The 19,464-nt window shown below is 37.9% G+C and overlaps 1 protein-coding gene across 4 annotated transcripts in view; it reads left to right on the top strand.

The window, feature by feature from the left end:
• The window catches only part of rbm33a (RNA binding motif protein 33a), a 150,655-nt gene that overhangs the window by 69,166 nt on the left and 62,025 nt on the right, over positions 1-19,464 (top strand). For all 4 annotated transcript variants that reach the window (XM_048556169.2, XM_048556160.2, XM_048556152.2 and 1 more), the window contains exons 10-14: positions 123-181; positions 5,937-6,060; positions 6,311-6,630; positions 10,917-11,087; positions 15,789-16,115. In XM_048556169.2, coding sequence (XP_048412126.1) covers positions 123-181; positions 5,937-6,060; positions 6,311-6,630; positions 10,917-11,087; positions 15,789-16,115 — 1,001 coding nt within the window. The remainder of the gene's footprint in view (positions 1-122; positions 182-5,936; positions 6,061-6,310; positions 6,631-10,916; positions 11,088-15,788; positions 16,116-19,464) is intronic.

Below are 19,464 nucleotides of genomic sequence, written 5' to 3'. Positions count from 1 at the left end.
AACCAAAAATTGTTTCAATTTTTGCCATTGGATTTGTGGCAGCAGGTATGCCTGAATTTTTTGTAAGATCAGAACTCAAAGGTAATGATTGGTGTTTTTCCCTTTCCTCATTGTAATTGCAGTGCCCTTGATGCCTACGCCAAACCAGCCGAGGCCTGCTGTGGGCCCCCAGAGATTCCTAGTGAGTAGCAGCTGCTTCCTTTTGTATTGCAATATTGATTGTACGTACCCCTGTAAAGTAGTATTAACATAGTAATTAAATACCAGCGATGCTAAATAAAGTTTTGAGAATCTGTAAACATCGTTGGTTGTCTGCACAGCTGGAAATGTTTGATATGAGCTTTATTCTGTGATAGGTCTGGTGTCTTCGCTGTGAGCTGTACAAATGGGAAGATGACAGCATATGTAACAGGGACTTGATATGATTTCAAGAACAAAACCTACTAAAATTGACAGACTTTTTGCTTTATGAATGCAATGTCTTATTTTTCCTTTATCTTTGTATTCCCGCTGTTCCATTTGGAAGTATTAGCCAAGGTCAAAGGCCTTGATTAAATCCCATGTATTAAATTATTTCCTGACATTTTCATTGTTAAACCTAGATGGTTTTGCACTTGCTTTTCTTTTAGGTTTGAGCATATGGACTTGAGTATTTTTTAATTGCAAATCTGAATTCATGCTATTTTGTAACATAAATCTGGAGCACTGCTAATCACCCTAAAGGAATTGCAGCATTTGAGCATTCAAATTTGGTGAATATTCAAACAGTTGATGCTACCACTCTGTAAATTTGTTTCTCTGGGCTTTATCCTAAAAATTAATTCCTTCCTATGAATCCAGCACAACTGCCAGATAGCAGCAAACAAGCGCACATAAAGCTGTATAATTTTCAGGCAAGATTAAAATGGATACAAAGATTAAAAACAGATCAACTGAAAGAATTAGTAGTATGCTGTAGTTAATGCTCAGAACCATGAAGAGTTGCATTGTAGTCTACAGGGTACACGACATCAGGTGTTGGTGATTGACACTTCCTGGGTAGAGCTTCTTATATCAGTTTATGCAAATTGAGTATGAGCAAGGTTGCTGAAGCAAATTATATTTCATTTAGGGTTATGGACCTTGCTAAAATGAGGCAGAGCTCTGTTCTGTGTAGTATCGGATATCCGTTTGAGCTTTTTGTGTTTTCAAGTGATGTTTTGGAAAGCTATGTAATTATAACCTTTATAGGTGGTAAAGGAATGATGGGCATTTTCTCTCATCAGATCTTGGGCAGAGGAGAGCAGATGCAGTATTAGATACCACCAGCTGTCAAATACTGTCAGGCTAGCATATACAGTGCACAATTTAAAATGCAGGTGACATAATACCAAGCAACTTTCATTTGCCACCAGGCATCTGATTAATCATGATTAGCATACATTATCATACTATCAAATTTAATCATATCCATGAGTTTCCATCTGCAGGGCTCAATGTAGCTGTACAGAATATGGCTCAGATTTGAGAGTTTATGTCTGCATTGGCATTATATGTTGATTTCAAGATTAGAAAGTAGAAAATTTGTGTGTGAATAAAATTCAGTCTCTTAATCCAAGGCATAAAGTAGTTTATGGAGAGTAGCTAGTGTTCATAGAATTTTCTTAACATTGCAACCTTTGATCAGTTGGGGGAAAAAAATTGCTGTCTTAAATTGGCAATCTTGCGATTAGGGGGTTAGGAATTTACATTTTCTAATGGAATTCACTGCCTTCACAGGATTGTTAAAACTTTGAGGTAAAATTTGGTTCTTCACTTACATTGATTTTACTGCGTCCACTGTAGCTCCAGAGAGAGGAATTCATGCTGAAGTGCTACAAGCTTAGACTAAAAATGAATTGACAATAAAACCTTGTATCAACCATGTTTTCATTTGTAATTTCAGTGAGATATAGACTAAAATTATGAGCCATCTGTAAGAATAAAGAGGGGGATATTTTCCCCATTAATCAAAACAGTAAGAACGAGAGAATGCAGATTTAGGATGATCAAATTCAGTTGCAGCTTTCAAAAGGAATTTGACCAGTTATTTGGAGGAAATAATTGCATGCTGCAGAGAAAGAACCAGTGAATGGGAACTAGGTGAGTTGCCCTTGTCGTGAGGTGAGCACAGAATGGGATGATTGTTCTTTTCTATGCTGTAAACGTTATCTAATTGCATGAAAAATTCGAAGTGAATTTTTTTCATGCTTGACAAGCAATGCTGCTTGTAGACTTTCTCTCACGTGTTGTCCTACAAATTTTTGCAGTATAAAATATTTCCAAATGTAACTCTCTGTTTCAAAACTATGCTAATAATCTTGACTGTGGAAAACTAAGCTTGGTACAAAATTAAGTCTCTCTTGCATTCCACATCTTATCTTATTGTTAGTCTATTGTGGTAAAGGTTTGAGAGAGTCTTCGTTTTGCCTCAATATGTGGATAGCTGGGAGATATTTCTAATTAACATTGCATGCAGTTAACTGATATCTGTTATTGAGGCCATAAGGTACAATTGTTCTTGACAGCTGAGTTACTAAAGAAATAATGGTCCAAGATTCTTGATTATTATCGAACAAGTTGAGATAATCTGACTTCCTAGCTCTGTAATTGACAGGCATTCTGGTACCATTGGGGTTTTTACTGGAACCTTGGTCTCTGGTATTATGTAGGCATTGTTGGCATTTATTAACTGGAGAAGATGGTGGTGAGCTGACATCTGAAAACTGCAATGTTTAGGGTGTAGAGGCACCTAAAATGCGATTTGGACGGGAGTTCCAGGCTTTTGATCCAGCAACAATGAAGGAATGGTAATACAGTTCCTAGTCAGGACAGTGTGTGCCTTAAAGTGAAATTTGAAGGCGGTGGTGTTCCCATAACTCTGACATCTTGGTACCCAGCTCATATAAAATTACAGTCTGCAAGATTTCTGAGAGATCAGGAGCACATGAGAGCAGTTTGGAGTGAAGTTAGAAGAATTAAATTGGTCTTGTTCAAGCAATGTTTAGAAAATATAGAGAGAAAATTTGACTAATGTGCATGCACCATACGGCCAACAACAGAATAATAAATTAATGAGAAATGAAAAATAAATGGTGTTTTAGATTTTTTGATATTCCCGTTTATGAAGCCTAAGAGAACAAGTAATCAGAATATTAATATTCTGACCTGTATTTTGAACAATGTACATATATCTAAAGCAATCCATCCTGCATGGTATTTTTCACAAGCCGGCACAGGAGACGGACGTTCAGCCATTTGTGCCTGTGCAGGCTCTTGGCAGTAGATATCCAATTGTTCAGTCCTTTGACTATTCCATAGCCCTGCAAATATTTCCCTTTCACATACATGTCCAACTGCCTGTTGGAAATCGCTATTGAATTTTTTGCCACCACCCAGTGCACTTCAGATCATAACTCACTGCATTAAAATAAAATCTTATCTCCATTCTGGTTCCCTCCCCAGTATTTTTAGTTTACCTATTTACTTTAGTAAAACCATCATAAATTTGAACATCTGTATTAAAACTCCCTCTCACTTTCTCTCCTCTAAGGTGAAAAAACACAGTTCCTCTACTTCACAATTAAATTCTCAGCCCTGGTACCAGTCTAATAAATCTCAGTCTGCTCCCTCTCCAAGGTTTTGACTATTTTCCAGAAACACAGCACCAGAGCTGAGTGCAGTACACCATCCAAGGCTGAACAAGGAATTTATGAAGTTTGTGTATCATATTCTTGTATATAAAATCAAGGAATCTGCATACTTCATTAATGCCTTCATCAGCTTGTCCTGTCAGTTTCTCCCATTTCTATGTTTTAACCTCCAAGCCTCTTCAGTTCCTGCATCGTCTTCGAAATTTTCCATTTACCTTGCCTTTCCACACTGTGTCATCCAAAAAGAATTCATTTTGTACATAAAGTTGTCTTGTGTCGGCTCACTTCTTGATCTCTTTTCTGTTGGAAAAATCTGCTACTTGCTCTCTTGAAAGAGATGATTAACGTCAGTAAAACTGTCATGAATAGTGAGTATACTAAAGTTTAATTTTTATTGTAGAATTTCATCTTGCACGTTGAATTCACTGTAAGCTAGGAGAGCAGCTTAAACTTCAAACTTCTTTGAAAATGCAGCTTAGTGAATGTACAGCTTCAAATGGCAATTAAGGCTAATATTCCATATTCCCATTTTTTATTTATATCTTTTAGCATTTGCAATGTGTATGAAATTGATTTATTAAAATGAAGATTCAGTGAGTTGCTGGATATAGAGTGAAATTTTACAATTGTTGTTTCCAAATCTTTGCTGTCATTAACTTATCGTAAAGCTAGATTAGTTTGGATAGAAAATTATCGTAATGTGAAGGTTATGTAAGTTATTTCTTAAATTTCAGGTTTACACCTGTTCTAATGAACTGTCATGTGTTGAGCCTCAGTAGGCTTTGCAGTTATTGTAAATGAAGTACAGTTAACATTAGCATTTAGAAAGCAATGGCTGTAGTTAACACTTTATTCGGCAAATGTGGACATTAAATAAAGATCTTAAACATCCTGTATTTATACACTTCTAAAATATGATATGGCTGTACTTAAGAACAAAAATATGTATGCCTGAGGGATATGCCTGGGGTTAATAACCACTTCAGTGTTTGTAGCCTCTGTGAATGTAAAGAGATAGGCGTACAGGTTTATTCATGACATCTTTTTTTTCCTCACAAGCGCTTGATACTGTCACTTCTGGTCTGGAAGATAAGGGGATCTATATCCTGTAACCGAAGATCCTTCACTCTGTATTGTAATAGTAATGCAAGCTGTATAGCAGTATTTAATTTACTTAGGTTTGTCTTTTTTTCTGCAGTCAGTGACAGCCAGTTGAATTAACTTATGCTCACCCATAATATCAGATTTATTTTCACGTATAACTATTTTACATTTTAAGTAGGATTAGTAAGATAAATGCCTGCCTTGAAGATGGACACTATTAATTTGTTGAACAATTCATAAGATTTCAACAGTGTTGTTAAGGTATTTAATTAAAGGTTTTTGTGACTATAGCTGAAGCTATTGAGAAAACTGATAAGTGGCACAATAGCCATTTGATCTTCTCGGTTAGTGGCTCCTTCTTTCAGTAGTTGATTAACTTTTTGTTGAGCACCTTATGTGAAGTTTTTAGCTGTTTTATCATTGTAAGCAAGTGCCATCATTCCATATGAAAAGATGGATTACCATTGATAACATCATATAATTAGCACAAGGTGGAAAAGCAAAAGCACAATTTGTGTAAGGATCATGTGCCAAAGGGAGTTAATTTCTTAACTGGGAAGAGTACATGAGAGAACAAAGTGAGAAAGCAAAGTGTCGTTTTATTTTGCAAAAGGATTAGAACAGTCTTATTGTGCTTATTTTCTTTGAATGGGTGACAAAAAGTGTGTTTCTTTGCTTGAAAATGCAATGCATTGTAAGCTGTTCACAAAGTATAACGAACTGGTGACACAGTTTGCTGCTGTAGAAGGGACAGAACCAAGAAAATTGATGAACAAACTGTTTGAATAATTAACCCACTGCTCATTCTCTGTATTGGGGTTTACCCATTGGATTTTGTTGTTTTATGCTTATTAAAAACATTAAAGTTAATTGATTTCGACTAAGAGAAACAAATTAATGAGGAATCGAGACTGTGGAAATTGGTATTTTGGTTTGACAAAACCTGATGATTGTACTGAATCCTTTAGGAATCAAAAATCATAGACAAGTGATGCATGATGCTCATAGCTTGGTGTGTGCTAATAACGTTTAGGACTAATATATGACTTATTAGATGCCAGGTGTCCTGATGAATGTAAGAAAATGATTGACAAGGATTCAGATCCTGTGCAAGAAGACAATCAGCACAACCTTCTAATTATTATGTCATTTTGTTATCAGACCCCTCCAGAATTTCAGCCACCTATTCCTGTCCCGGCCAACTTTAATCAGCCACCCAGGCTTCCTCTTCAGGAGCCATGGAGAGGCCCACACCCTCAAGAGAGAGAACCTTTCTTCATTGGTGGTAAGAAACCTAGGACTGTTTTTAGTAAATGCCAAAATCAATTGGAAAGTAGTTGGAGTTGTGGAAAATGTATATTACAAATAAAGCAAGTTATGAACAATGTTAAAAGTTTCAAGTCTTAGAGGTTCAACTTTATTATGCATTTTGCAATACTTAAAAGGTTTCATAGTGAAAGAGTTAGTTCATAAAGTTTGAACAAATATTGATACAACATAGTTCAAATCACATTAATATATATTTGAATTTGCAGAGCCAAGGTTCCAAGGACAACATATGTTTGAACAAGGAAGTCCTCCACCCCCACTTATGAACAACCATACTATGTCTTTGCAACCTCCCATGGTGTACAGCCATCCAGGCCCAGGTTTCAACCAGCAGGGACAGCATCATATATTTCCGAGGGAGGCTCCTATAAGAACTAATCTTCAACCACAGGGTCATATGGGAATGTCTCCCTTTAACCAGCCTGGTCCATTGAATCCCAGACCATTCATTCCTCCAAGACAGCAATTTCCACAAGGTCCTGGACAACCATTCCCACCATCACCCCATATTCAACAAAATCTGCAGGTAAAAGAGAAGCTTTCTTAGTCCATGAATAACGAGAATAATGAGAACCTAAGTTTACTTGTAACAACTGTTCTGGATGTGAGTTTGCTCGCTGAACTGGAAGGTTAGTTTTCAGACATTTCGTCACCATTCTAGGTAACATCATCAGTGAGCCTCCGACGAAGCGCTGGTGTTATGTCCCGCTTTCTATTTATCTGTTTAGGTTTCCTTGGGTTGGTGATGTCATTTCCTGTTCTTTTTCTCAGGGGATGGTAGATTGGCTCCAAGTCAATGTGTTTGTTGATGGAATTCCGGTTGGAATGCCATGCTTCTAGGAATTCTCGTGCATGTCTCTGCTTGGCTTGTCCTAGGATGGATGTGTTGTCCCAATCAAAGTGGTGTCCTTCCTTATCTGTATGTAAGGATACGAGTGATAGTGGGTCATGTCGTTTTGTGGCTAGTTGATGTTCATGTATCCTGGTGGCTAGCTTCCTGCCAGTTTGTCCAATGTAGTGTTTGTCACAGTTCTTGCAAGGTATTTTGTAGATGACGTTCGTTTTATTTGTTGTCTGTATAGGGTCTTTTAAGTTCATTAGCTGCTGTTTTACTGCGTTGGTGGGCTACCCTGATGCCAAGGGGTCCGAGTAGTCTGGCAGTCATTTCGGAAATGTCTTTGATGTAGGGGAGCGTGGTTATGGTTTCTGAGCCCGTTTTGTCTGTTTGTTGCTGAGAAATCGGCGGACTGTTTTCATAGGGTACCCATTCTTTTTGAATACGCTGTATAGGTGATTTTCCTCTGCTCTGCAAAGTTCCTTTGTGCTGCAGTGTGTGGTGGCTCGTTGGAATAATGTTCTAATGCAGCTTCGTTTGTGGGTGTTGGGATGGTTGCTCCTGTAGTTCAGTATTTGGTCCGTGTGTGTTGTTTTCCTGTAGACGCTGGTTTGAAGTTCCCCATTGGCTGTTCGCTCTACTGTGACATCTAGGAATGGCAGTTTGTTGTTGTTTTCCTCCTCTTTTGTGAATGTTATGCCAGTAAAGGGTATTATTGATGGTCTTGAATGTTTCGTCTAATTTGCTTTGTTTAGTGATGACAAAGGTGTCATCCACATAGCGGACCCAACGTTTGGGTTGGATGATTGGCAGAGCTGTTTGTTCGAGTCTCTGCATTACTGCCTCTGCTAAGAACCCTGATATCGGAGATCCCATGGGTGTACTGCTGGTTTGTCTGTAGGTTTTGTTATTGAAAGTGAAGTGGGTGGTGAGGCATAGGTCCACTAGCTTGATGATGTCCTTGCTGATGAGGTGGGTGGTGTCTGGTGTATGTGTCTTCTGTTCTTCTAATAGTGTCATCAGTGTTTCTTTGGCCAGGTTGATGTTGATGGATGTGAACAGGGCTGTTACGTCAAAGGAGACCATTATTTCATCCTCTTCTATCTTGTTGTCTTTGGTGTTCAGGAATTCTTGGGCTCAGAAACCATAACCACGCTCCCCTACATCAAAGAGATTTCCGAAATGACTGCCAGACTACTTGGACCCCTTGGCATCAGGGTAGCCCACAAACCCACCAACACACTAAAACAGCAGCTAATGAACTTAAAAGACCCTATACAGACAACAAATAAAACGAACGTCATCTACAAAATACCTTGCAAGAACTGTGACAAGCACTACATTGGACAAACTGGCAGGAAGCTAGCCACCAGGATACATGAACATCAACTAGCCACAAAACGACATGACCCACTATCGCTCGTATCCTTACATACAGATAAGGAAGGACACCACTTTGATTGGGACAACACATCCATCCTAGGACAAGTCAAGCAGAGACATGCACGAGAATTCCTAGAAGCATGGCATTCCAACTGGAATTCCATCAACAAACACATTGACTTGGAGCCAATCTACCATCCCCTGAGAAAAAGAACAGGAAATGACATCACCAACCCAAGGAAACCTAAACAGATAAATAGAAAGCGGGACATAACACCAGCGCTTCGTCGGAGGCTCACTGATGATGTTCCCTAGAATGGTGACGAAACGTCTGAAAACTAACCTTCCAGCTCAGCGAGCAAACTCACATCCAGAACCTCAACCTGAGCTACAAATCTTCTCAAAACTCGCTGTAACAACTGTAGTTAGCAAGAGTACTTCAAGCATGTCTGAAAGATTTGTGGTCGCCTCATGACAAAAAGGAATGATGTTGTGTACTTATGCAACAGCTACATATGCAAGTTGATATTTGCAACATATAATTTATTACCAAGACAATGAAAAGCAAGTGCTTTTTCTGTTCCTAGCGTGATTTTGGCTATTTGTTGTTATTGGCATTGTGTGCCAAAATACATATTTTACTCTGTGATAGAGGTTCCACTAAATGACAATACGGCCCCTTTATTGTGTACTTAAAAATGTAATATGTCTTTGGATTTGTATTGAATATAAAATTAATATTTTAGTATAAAAAGGCCCAGTGCGTGTAATTGAAGATAGGGCAGACCTCTGCCTAAATGATAAATAAGTTGTTCCCGCTGACACTGAAGCTTCTTTGAATTTTAAAAATTAAATTGTCTAATGCTTTGAATAAAGCAGTGTAAATAATGCAAGAAAGTGTGAAATAGTTTTATATTATGTTGCATTCAGTGTAAAGATTTTATTGAATTACGGAATTATGTAAAAGCCTTTTTTGAACAAACCAAAAACGTTAAGCTAAAAATTAACTGAAGTATTCACTCATTTGAATGTCATCAGCAGTAACATATGGGCTTTTCAAATTTAGCGATGACCTAGATATAGGGTAACTGTTGTAGATGAGATTTCTGAAAATGGGGGGAACATGTTTGTTACTGGTCATTGCTGTGGTAAAGGTGCATAGTTTCGCTGGATGAAATTTGCCTATTCAAACACAGTGTCAACTAGCATTTAGTTGCCATGTTAAGCATTTCACACTTGTAACCATAAAACGTGCAACAACTCCATGTGCAAGAGTAAATTTAAAAAGAAACTAATGGCTCATAGTTGATTTGGAATAAGTACTTGGTGAGGGGAGAAGGGAAGTGAAAGAATCATCGTGAGATTTATGGTTAGACTTTTGATGAAATTAGGGCAAGAAACTGTTTGTTTAGAAAATATAGTTGAAGGGATAGTAATTACTGAAAGCAGAACAAACTAAGATGTTACAGTAATGTGTGCATTAATTTTGTTACATCTTGGAGAAATACTGTATATACTCCTGCAAAAGTCAAATTTTTTAGACTTCTTTTAAGGTTGAATTTATGGGGTTGACAATTACTTGGATACTACTTTTGAGGAACTGAAATTCATGCTACAGTCCAAAACACCGTATCATTAGCAGAAGCTCAATTGATCTCTAAACAAATTAAGAAAAAAATGAATTACGATAATTACTGCTACTTCTGTGATCTAGCACCATGAAAAATGAATATGGTTATGAGAGACATGATCTCTCGTGGCATCACATCATGAGTGTTCACTTATTGTCAACAGATGAGAACAAAAAGACCAATTACCTTCCTATAAATTAAAACCTGATTATTCTTGCATAAAGTAACCCTGAATCTTTTCCATTTGCTCCCACATTCAAAAGCCCTGTGTCACCCTCAGTGAAACAGTAAGTCAGTGGATCTGAGCTCTCTGAATTACTGGGTTCATTCTTTTGAAACTCTGTCAAAGGAATAAAAGCTGATGATAAGAAGTCTGCTGTTAAAATGCTACAGCATTCTGGAGTCAAAAACAAAATGCTACCAAACCTGGGAGATAAGATGGCAGCACTTTATCTCCACCTACAGGTCACTAACATACCACTGTTTGAAAATTCAAAAGCTGAATGCAATTTTTATTCCTATTATTGGAGTGAAAGTACACTTTGGGAAGATTCTTTGACAGATGAGAATGAATACACCCAGAATTTGCCTTAACATCTGAATTATCTGTGAAGAACTAGGGCTGACTTTTACATAAGATATCTGGAAAATTCAAGGTTTTTTGGCCACAAATAGGGAGTTGATTTCTACATTGATCAACTTTTATTCGAGTATATATTGTATGTTCTTTGATTATTCTTGCTTGTATAATGCGTTTGTTCTACTAAGCAGTGCATCCAGTGTTGCTGTGCGCCATTCATGTCCATATCCGAGTACAACCATTGGTTTTCCCTGAGCAGTTTCGTTGCAGATATGTTACACTTGCACTGAAGTACCTTTTTATGAGAGAAAATTTCTCACACAGTGTAGATTATCATTTCTTAGTATTGGAATCTCAACCTCTTTATTATTATGACCCTTCAGCCACCCTTGCAGCTGCAGCCACTGCCTCAACATCAGCATAACTGTTCCCCTCAGCCGATCATTCCTAACGCACCACACCAGTTTAGGCCGCACTTACAGATTCTTCCTACATCTGTAAACGACAAACGACTTCAGCGTCCGCAGCGGCAGAATACCATGAAACCTCGGCATGTGAGCATCTTTTCAATTTTAAAATTCTCATCCCATAAAGTGGAAAATCATATTTTTAAATTTTGGTTTGTTGGCTGTTTACTTGTTTTTGCTTTTATAATCTGTTTCAGTTCTTGATTTCCCTGCAAGCAGAATTTTAACAAGCAGTGTGTTCTTTGGTATATGATGTTATTCTCAAGGTAATTACGAAAGACAAAATAGACTGGCTTGATTTACCTATAGGTCACCCAGAGCAGCCCGTTTGTATTTTGTAAAATTCATCTACTATTAATAAAGTAACTCTTACCTGTATGAATTTACTTCACTAGTTCTATTGATAGTTTATGAGGAAGGAAGTGATGTTGGTGGAATCTTCCTGAAAATCCTGACTTTATCATTGTTTCACACACAGCCTGTGCTTCTTGCATTGATTTCCAATGTAGTGCATCCAGGCATAAACTGCAACATTATTACCCTGTAATCAGGAGCCTTCTGCACAATCCCTCAGCTATCAGTTGAGACCATTGTTCTATAGTTGGCCACAAATTACAGAAAACAAATAATTTCTGGATATTTGCCTTTCAGTCAGACTTCCTGACCTGAACCTTTTGGTTTTTAGGGTTGTGAGAGATATGAAGAACTGTAAAACTGTCGTGTAGTAAAGGACATAACAAAAATCAATACAGGCTTATTCAGCCATAATAAATTTCAAAAATAGGTGTTTGACTCAATCACCTAATTCTTTTTGATTATATTGTTCAACCATTGCATTCAGCTGCATAACCTTTGTTTTTAACTGACTGACAGTCTTCAACCCTACTCTGCCATTTAAAGGTCTGAACAGCCTGTTCCTGTTTATTATATTGTTGTCGTGTTCAATTCTATTTCACGTATCTCATATTAATGATAATGTACGCCTGAATGAAGTCATTGTCCCCTAATTTTTGAAACTTTAGCCATTGAAAATACTATATTTTGCCAAGAGCAACTTCTAACAATGCAATGAGCATATTTGGCAACTTTATCTGGCTGCCCTGAACTCAGTCTTTGTTAAACAAGAGCAGCTCTGATTTCAGTATTTGCATACAAGTTGAGTTCGCTGCACTATTTCTTCAGTATCAAGTACAATGTCTTTTAAGTAACTAGTGCCGTTGAGTAATGCAGGTAAGGTCAAACTAAAATCTTTATGTTATCGCTTGATTTATATTCTGTGCCTCTGCTAATGCTTCAGTTACTGTCTCTCTTGTTGCAGCTCCACGCTAAAATTATTCAAATTGTCATCTACATTAGCACCCACTGTCTTTGGTGTCGAATAAAGTATTCGCTATCTTTCCCGTGTTTGTAGCTTCCAGCATTTTAGTTTTTTTTTAAACATTTATTTGTATTTCCCATGTCAAGGTTCAATTTTCTAAAAGATCGTGGAATCTGTGTTCTGAATTTGACTTGCTGTCAGTTTTATTATGTTTGTGGATGTAGCTTTTAATAAATTCTTGAGGCTCAAATTTTCCATTATTTGTCAGAGATTTGGCTGTCTTTCAATTTTAGTGAAGTCACTCTCACTATGTTTATTTGTATGTTTCAACCAGGAAATATTGAACCATTGGCTTTGCTCTAGAATTAAATCTACAAATTATAATTTTGTGCACCAAAAAGGCTTTTACTTCATGTCTTAAAGCTATTAGCCCAAAGAATCTGCATCAACCACTCTATTACAGATTGACATAATGTATATTTCGGAGGTAGTTCTGTTATGCAGTTCCTTAAATCATCTTCTAAGAAGGAACTATATTATGGCTTAATATGTAAAGCTGTAAATATGCAAGTGAGATACAGCCAACACCTGTACCTTTTTTTGTTTCTTTTAAATTTAAAGACTTCCCTCAAGCTTTGTTAAAATTTAAAGAAGACCATAATTTATATTTGGAGAATGTAATAAATTAACTGAGGAGACTGGCAATGTGTTGAAATTGTCAGCAAGTTATAGATAACTGGCAGATCATATGAGAGTTACACTACATTGATGATAATCTGTATAGTGCAGTTGCACATTGCCATCCAGTTTCAAGAAGGTTCTAGATAATTTGACACCTTTTAAAGCAAATGACATTTTAATATGCTTATTGAATTGAAATTGTCTATTGTTTTACTGAAAGATAAAGCTCAAACTCAGTAAAATAAAAGAATAAGACTGTAAAAATTGATAGCTGAAACAAAAACAGAATCGTTGAATACTGATCAAATGACAAAGCAAGATGCTGTGTCACTGGTAAAACTCATAGTTTGTGCTTTTCTGGACATACAGGTGGAATTACATCTAATATTTTTTGTTTTATTCAATTTTCCTGCATATCTAGTTGGAAGTATTGTTTATATTTTTGGATCTTATGATGCTGTACTAAGTGTACTGAATCCTCCATATTTCGTGTTATGTAGCTCTTCCATTAAGAATGCATGGATACCACATTCCAGATCACTGTTCAGTTGGCCAGTCAGCTAAGTGCAATTGTGCAAACTTGTATCAGGGGGCACACTCTCTGGTGGTTGGAGTAATACCTGACAAGAAGATAGTTGTTGTTCTCCGAGGTCAGTCATCTTCAGTAGTGTCCTCGGCACAAGCATCTTCAGCTGCTTCATCATTGACCTTCCCTCAATCATAAGGTCGGACGTGGGAATGTTCGCCAATGATTGTGCAATGTTCAGCACCATTTGCGACTGCTCCGATACTGAAGCAGCCCATGTTCAAATGCAACAAGATCCAGGCTTGGGCTGATAAGTGGCAAGTAACATTTGCGCCACACAAATGTCAGGCTATGACCATCACCAATGAGAGATAATCTAACTACCCCCCCATGACATTCTTGTGAGCAATTTCATCAAAAATTTAAAAAACCTTCCCGGCTTTTGTACACGATACATCTACTTATGAAACCAAGATCACTATGCTTTTCTTGCTTTCCTTCCAGTATCTTTTCATGTTCTGTTTCACCCCCACAGGTTCCTGTGGACATCTTAGATCTGTGCCAGTTAGTTTGTATTGCCTCCACCAAACTTTTGGTTTTAAATTCCATCTTGTTTCCCTATTGTGTTGATCTATCAGTGTCCTCTTGCAGTCGATTTTTATCATCTTCTCTGTTTGTCACACAACCAAGTTTTGTATAATCAGCAAGTTGGGAATTTCAATTTTTATTCCAATACCCAAATCATTTTCACAAATCACAGACAAGGTGTTCCAAGCACTGACCATTGGAGAACAGTGCTGTCTGACATCTTCCAATCTGTCACTTTAATTTCACAGGCTCAGCTTTAGAAACAAATGTAGAATGATGTCAACATTTTTGGTACAGCCTCTGTTTCCCCATTGTTCAAACAAATTCATATGTACTTCATAATTTCCATAACTGAAAATGAATGTTTTTTGACAGTTGGTTATGAAATGATGGGCACTTTGAATTAATTTCAAAAATTGTGCCCTTCCTGTACTATTTTTCTATGGTTTCATGATAGAAAGGGTCCTACTTTGTACTAACCACTCTGATCAAACTTTCTTTCAAACCCTTTAGAATGTCTGCACCATTGGCTTAGTATTTGTTTTGTTTTTCCCTGTTTTAGCTTCTATGAAATGTTCAGGATGTTTTCTGCTAAAGACAAATTCACGCTACTATAATAAATTGAGGTTATGTTTTATGGTTAATTTGTCATGATTTCATCATGGCATATCACTACTGAAATTGATCAGTGCGTATTTTAACAGATTCTGCTATTGATTTCATTATGTATCATATCTTTTATGTTAAGCTTTCATGGATGACCTGATAACTTGAAAAACCTAATCGAGTGCTTTTACCTAACCTATGAATAAATTGCAATTGTCTAAGCCTAATTACCCCTCCAACACATACTGTGTGGTCTTGATGCCTGTGGAGAAAAAAACTCATTTAAATTGTTTTCTATTAATACCAACAATCTGTCTGGAAATGGTACTATCCTTACCAAAAAAGTTGCTAAATTATTTGTTTTAAAATCTCTTGTATTAAGTTTTTTTCATAAAGGCAGTTAAACATTTGTATTCAAATTACAATCTTTGACTTCGGTCATTGAAAATGTTTCTTTGAAGCATAAAGTTAAATTGCCTCCAGTTAAACAAATCACTTTTTGGCATCAGTTTATGTTCCTATCCCTTCAGGTTGTCTCCTGATGTCTCGCCTTGCATGAAGGTTTGAAATCTATCTTGGGGTGCAGAGTCACAAATACAAATTCTCATTTGAGTTCAATCAGTATGTGGAATCAATTTTAACCCACTCTCCATTGCTCCCTCTCTAGTAGGTTGGAGCAGTGTGTGGGAGAGGTGAAAATTATTTCGATTGACTTAAGCGCCCTAAATGACTATCCTGCTGATAATTTTTCTGTTTCCTAGTTCTGAATTGTAAGTTTTCGCCTTGCTGAGATTAGTTACTTCAACGTTGAGAAAGGAATCAAATGTGGAGGCTTCTGCCCTGAATCTTCAGTGATACAGCTTATGGTGTATTAGTGCTCTCGTGCCCAATACTACTACTGCACAATCAAATTATTAAATTAGATGCTTGAAAACGTCTCTGGAAAGCTGCTGTTCATCACATTTTATTCACAAATTCAACTTGCTCAATCTTTTTAAAAGTTATATTCTTTAACTGATGTGATCAGCTTCCATTTGAAGTACATATTATTTTGTTTCTTAATCTGCAGAATATACCTGGAATTCAAAACATGAATAAGCTACCAAATCAGTTTCAAACATCTGTTCAACGAAATAGCAATCTTCGTGAATTGCCTATTGCTCCTCATAACAGTAGTGTAAGACATCATCGCCCGTTGTCAGCTCCTGCTGCTCAAACTACATCCATTTCCTGCACAAAACCTACAGCCTCAATTGTAACCTCTTCACGCATGAAACAGACTGCTCAAAGTGCACCTAATCTTCAAAGTTCACCTGGGGTGAGGGTGCCACAGAGGAACTTGCAACAAAAAATCAAGAAACAAAAGCCACCATCACAGGATTCTACAGTAATAGAGGTCAGAATTTTCTCAAGCATGTTTGTCAACAGATTCTTTGAAACTCCACATGGGTTATTTGAAAATAATTAGTGGTTTCAAGCAGGGTGACTGATATCTGATTCTCTCAAAATTTATTCTTGTGAAATGTACAGCAGTTGGTATTAAGAATTGCATGAGCTTGACAGGTGAAAGGTAATATTCATAAATGGTTTATTTTTTAAACTTACTTTTTCCATTTCTGCTTTCTATTATTTAAATTTTGGATGAAATTGTTGGTACAGTTTAAGTGCTGGAAATGCATTTTGCATTTCTGTAATGATAGAGTGTATTTAGTTGTCTCAAGCATTGGTCTGTAGTTGTGCAAAATCAACTACAGCTTCAATATGAGTGAGCCACCATTCTAATAATTCTTCTCATGTTTGTTTAATTTAGTGGAGGATGAGTAAAGAAATTTGGGGTGATTTTTGACATTAGATTGTTTGCTTATTACAGAAATGATATAACAGTTCTTCAGCAGAATTTAACAATGCTTCGCATTCCAGTTGTAACACTTGTGAAATTCAGCCCACTGTAACCAAATGGAGACTCTTATTGCCTATCAATCATTTGTATCGTTTAGAGTTAAAGGTTCAGCTATTAAAGTGTAGGATTTATTTTGTTGCCATATAAGCAGCCTGTTAAGTAGAGCAATCATAACAACAGTGCTTTTTGACCTACAGCTCTGGGGCCCCATGCAGTCACCCGTTTCTGTCAGGGAATATATCTCAGGAATTATAAATCAGAATATTGTTGTGCCGTGAAATCTAAACAGCTAGATTTTCTTTAAGAAACTTCAGCTGACAACGAATAATCATATAGCTGATGGTACAGAACTGGAACAATGCTGAAAAGTCATTCATGTTGCTGAAACCTTTCCGTCAGGGCAAATGCCAGAATGCAAAATTTCAAAAGGTCCCAACAGTTTATGTTGCTGTGGAAAATGAGTGCTAATTGTTTGGCAATTCTACTCTGACCCAGCAGTGCCACAGAGGAAGGAGTTAGGAGCTATGGGCACCCCACATCCCTGAATAATTGAACAAGTGTGCAAGGCATGCTCATATTTTCAGAGTTTATAGTGCCTGCGTCCCTGCGCGTGAATATATGTTGCTTCTGGAATGTGTAAATGAATTATGGAATGATCTTACATTGGTTGTTAGCGTTGTCGATTTAGGATCTACATTCCCTGTAATTTTCTGCTGCACGGTACTCCAGTTTGCATGGTGGAGACTACCAAAACTGGACATGAATGCTGGGAATGGTATCAGCACGCCACTTGCTGTGTGCAGACTGTTGAAAGGGTGCAGCCATGCACCTTAGGGGGAATGTTGCTCAGGAGTGGTCAGTAAGCACTGCCCAACTATGGAACTATATCTTGGAGTGGGTGCTTTGTTTCAGATTTTATTTTGAACGTGATCTGTAGTTTGTCTGCTGCAAGCAACATATGAATTTGGAGCACGAAAAGCTATTTGATCCTTGAGCCTGCTCTGCCTTTCAGTGAGATAGTGACTGATCAAAGGAGCATGCTCGTCTTTTGAAGGGGTTGCACTTCTGATCCATGCAGGGAGGGGCTGACAAGTCAGAAGGGCTTCTTATGGGCCTGGCTAGATGGCTATTAACAGGTCTAGGCAGTTAGCCGTGTAAAGGACTGTCTGCCTGTCTTTTCCATTTGCGGCATGCTTGGATGTCCCTGGAGAAGAACATGCAGCGCGCATCAGCACGATAGAGGTCTTTAGAGACTGTTGGGCATCATCATCCTGCATGATATTATTTGAATTTACTAAGACATTGTAGAAAAGATTCTGATCAACTGTTAATTTGTTATTTGACACAGTGCCCCAGCAGTAGATATTTTGAACTATTTTTTGAAAGAGTTGAGGGATCTTTTAGAACACAGAACATTACAGCACAGTACAGGCCCTTCGGCCCTCAATGTTGTGCCGACCTGTCATACCGATCTCAAGCCCATCTAACCTACACTATTCCATGTATGCCCATATGCTCGTCCAGTGACGACGCAAATGTACTACCATTGCAGGCAAAACATTCCATACCCTTACTACTCTCTGAGTAAAGAAACTACCTCTGACATCTGTCCTATATCTTTCACCCCTCAATTTAAAGTTATGCCCCCTCGTGCTCGCTGTCACCATCCTAGGAAAAAGGCTCTCTCTATCCACCCCATCTAACCCTTTGATTATCTTATGTCTCAATTAAGTCACTTCTCAACCTTCTTCTCTCTAATGAAAACAGCTTCAAGTCCCTCAGCCTTTCCTTGTAAGACCTTCCCTCCAAACCAGGCAACATCCTAGTAAATCTCCTCTGCACCCTTTCCAAAGCTTCCACATCCTTCTTATAATGCGGTGACCAGAACTGTACGCAGTACTCCAATTGCAGCCGCATCAGAGTTTTGTACAGCTGCAGCATAACCTCATGTTTCCGGAACTCAATTCCTCTATTAATAAAAGCTAACACACTGTATGCCTTCTTAACAACCCTGTCAACCTGGGTGGCAACTTTCAAGGATCTGTGTACATAAACACAGAGATATCTCTGCTGATCTACACTACCAAGAATCTTACCATTAGCCCAGTACTTTGCCTTCTGGTTACTCCTGCCAAAGCGCATCACCTCACACTTGTCTGCATTAAACTCCATTTTCCAGCTCTCAGCCCAGCTCTGCAGCTTATCTATGTCTCTCTGTAACCTACAACATCCTTTGTCACTATCCACAGCTCCACTGACCTTAGTCTCGTCTGCAAATTTACTAACCCATCCTTCTGCACCCAGGTCGTATATAAAAATGGCAAACAGCAGCGGACCCAACACCGACCCTTGCGGTATACCACTAGTAACTGGTCTCCCGGATGAACATTTCCCATCAACCACCACCCTCTGTCTTCTTTCAGCAAACCAATTTTCGATCCAAACTGCTATACCTCCCACAATCCCATTCCTCCGCATACTCTGTACCTTACCCCATTACTCCGTATCTTACTCCATGTTGTTCTTGCCCTTGAATTGTTTGATGGAGTTTAGTGTTAAATGAGCTTTACTTTCAGTTTGCATGTGTTTTATAAGAGTAGAGGAAGCTTTATCTTGTATCTGTCCTCATCTTCTACTGGTCCTGGGAGTATATGTTTGATGGTGGAGAGTGTCAGTGGAGCTTCAATTGAAGTTGACGAGTAGAGAGCCTGTTGTTTCCTCTGTGATAACACTTTGGTAATCAGAGTTGTCTTGCGAACCAATAAGGCGGCCATCTGTAATTGCCGTTTCACTGAGTAGATCATTTCAGAGGTAACTTAAGAGTCAACCATGTTGCTATAGGTTT

Source organism: Stegostoma tigrinum, chromosome 2 (assembly GCF_030684315.1).
Source record: "Stegostoma tigrinum isolate sSteTig4 chromosome 2, sSteTig4.hap1, whole genome shotgun sequence".
NCBI lineage: Eukaryota > Metazoa > Chordata > Chondrichthyes > Orectolobiformes > Stegostomatidae > Stegostoma > Stegostoma tigrinum.
The sequence above is the reverse complement of the archived record's forward strand: the minus strand, read 5'-3'. Positions and strand labels throughout refer to the sequence as shown.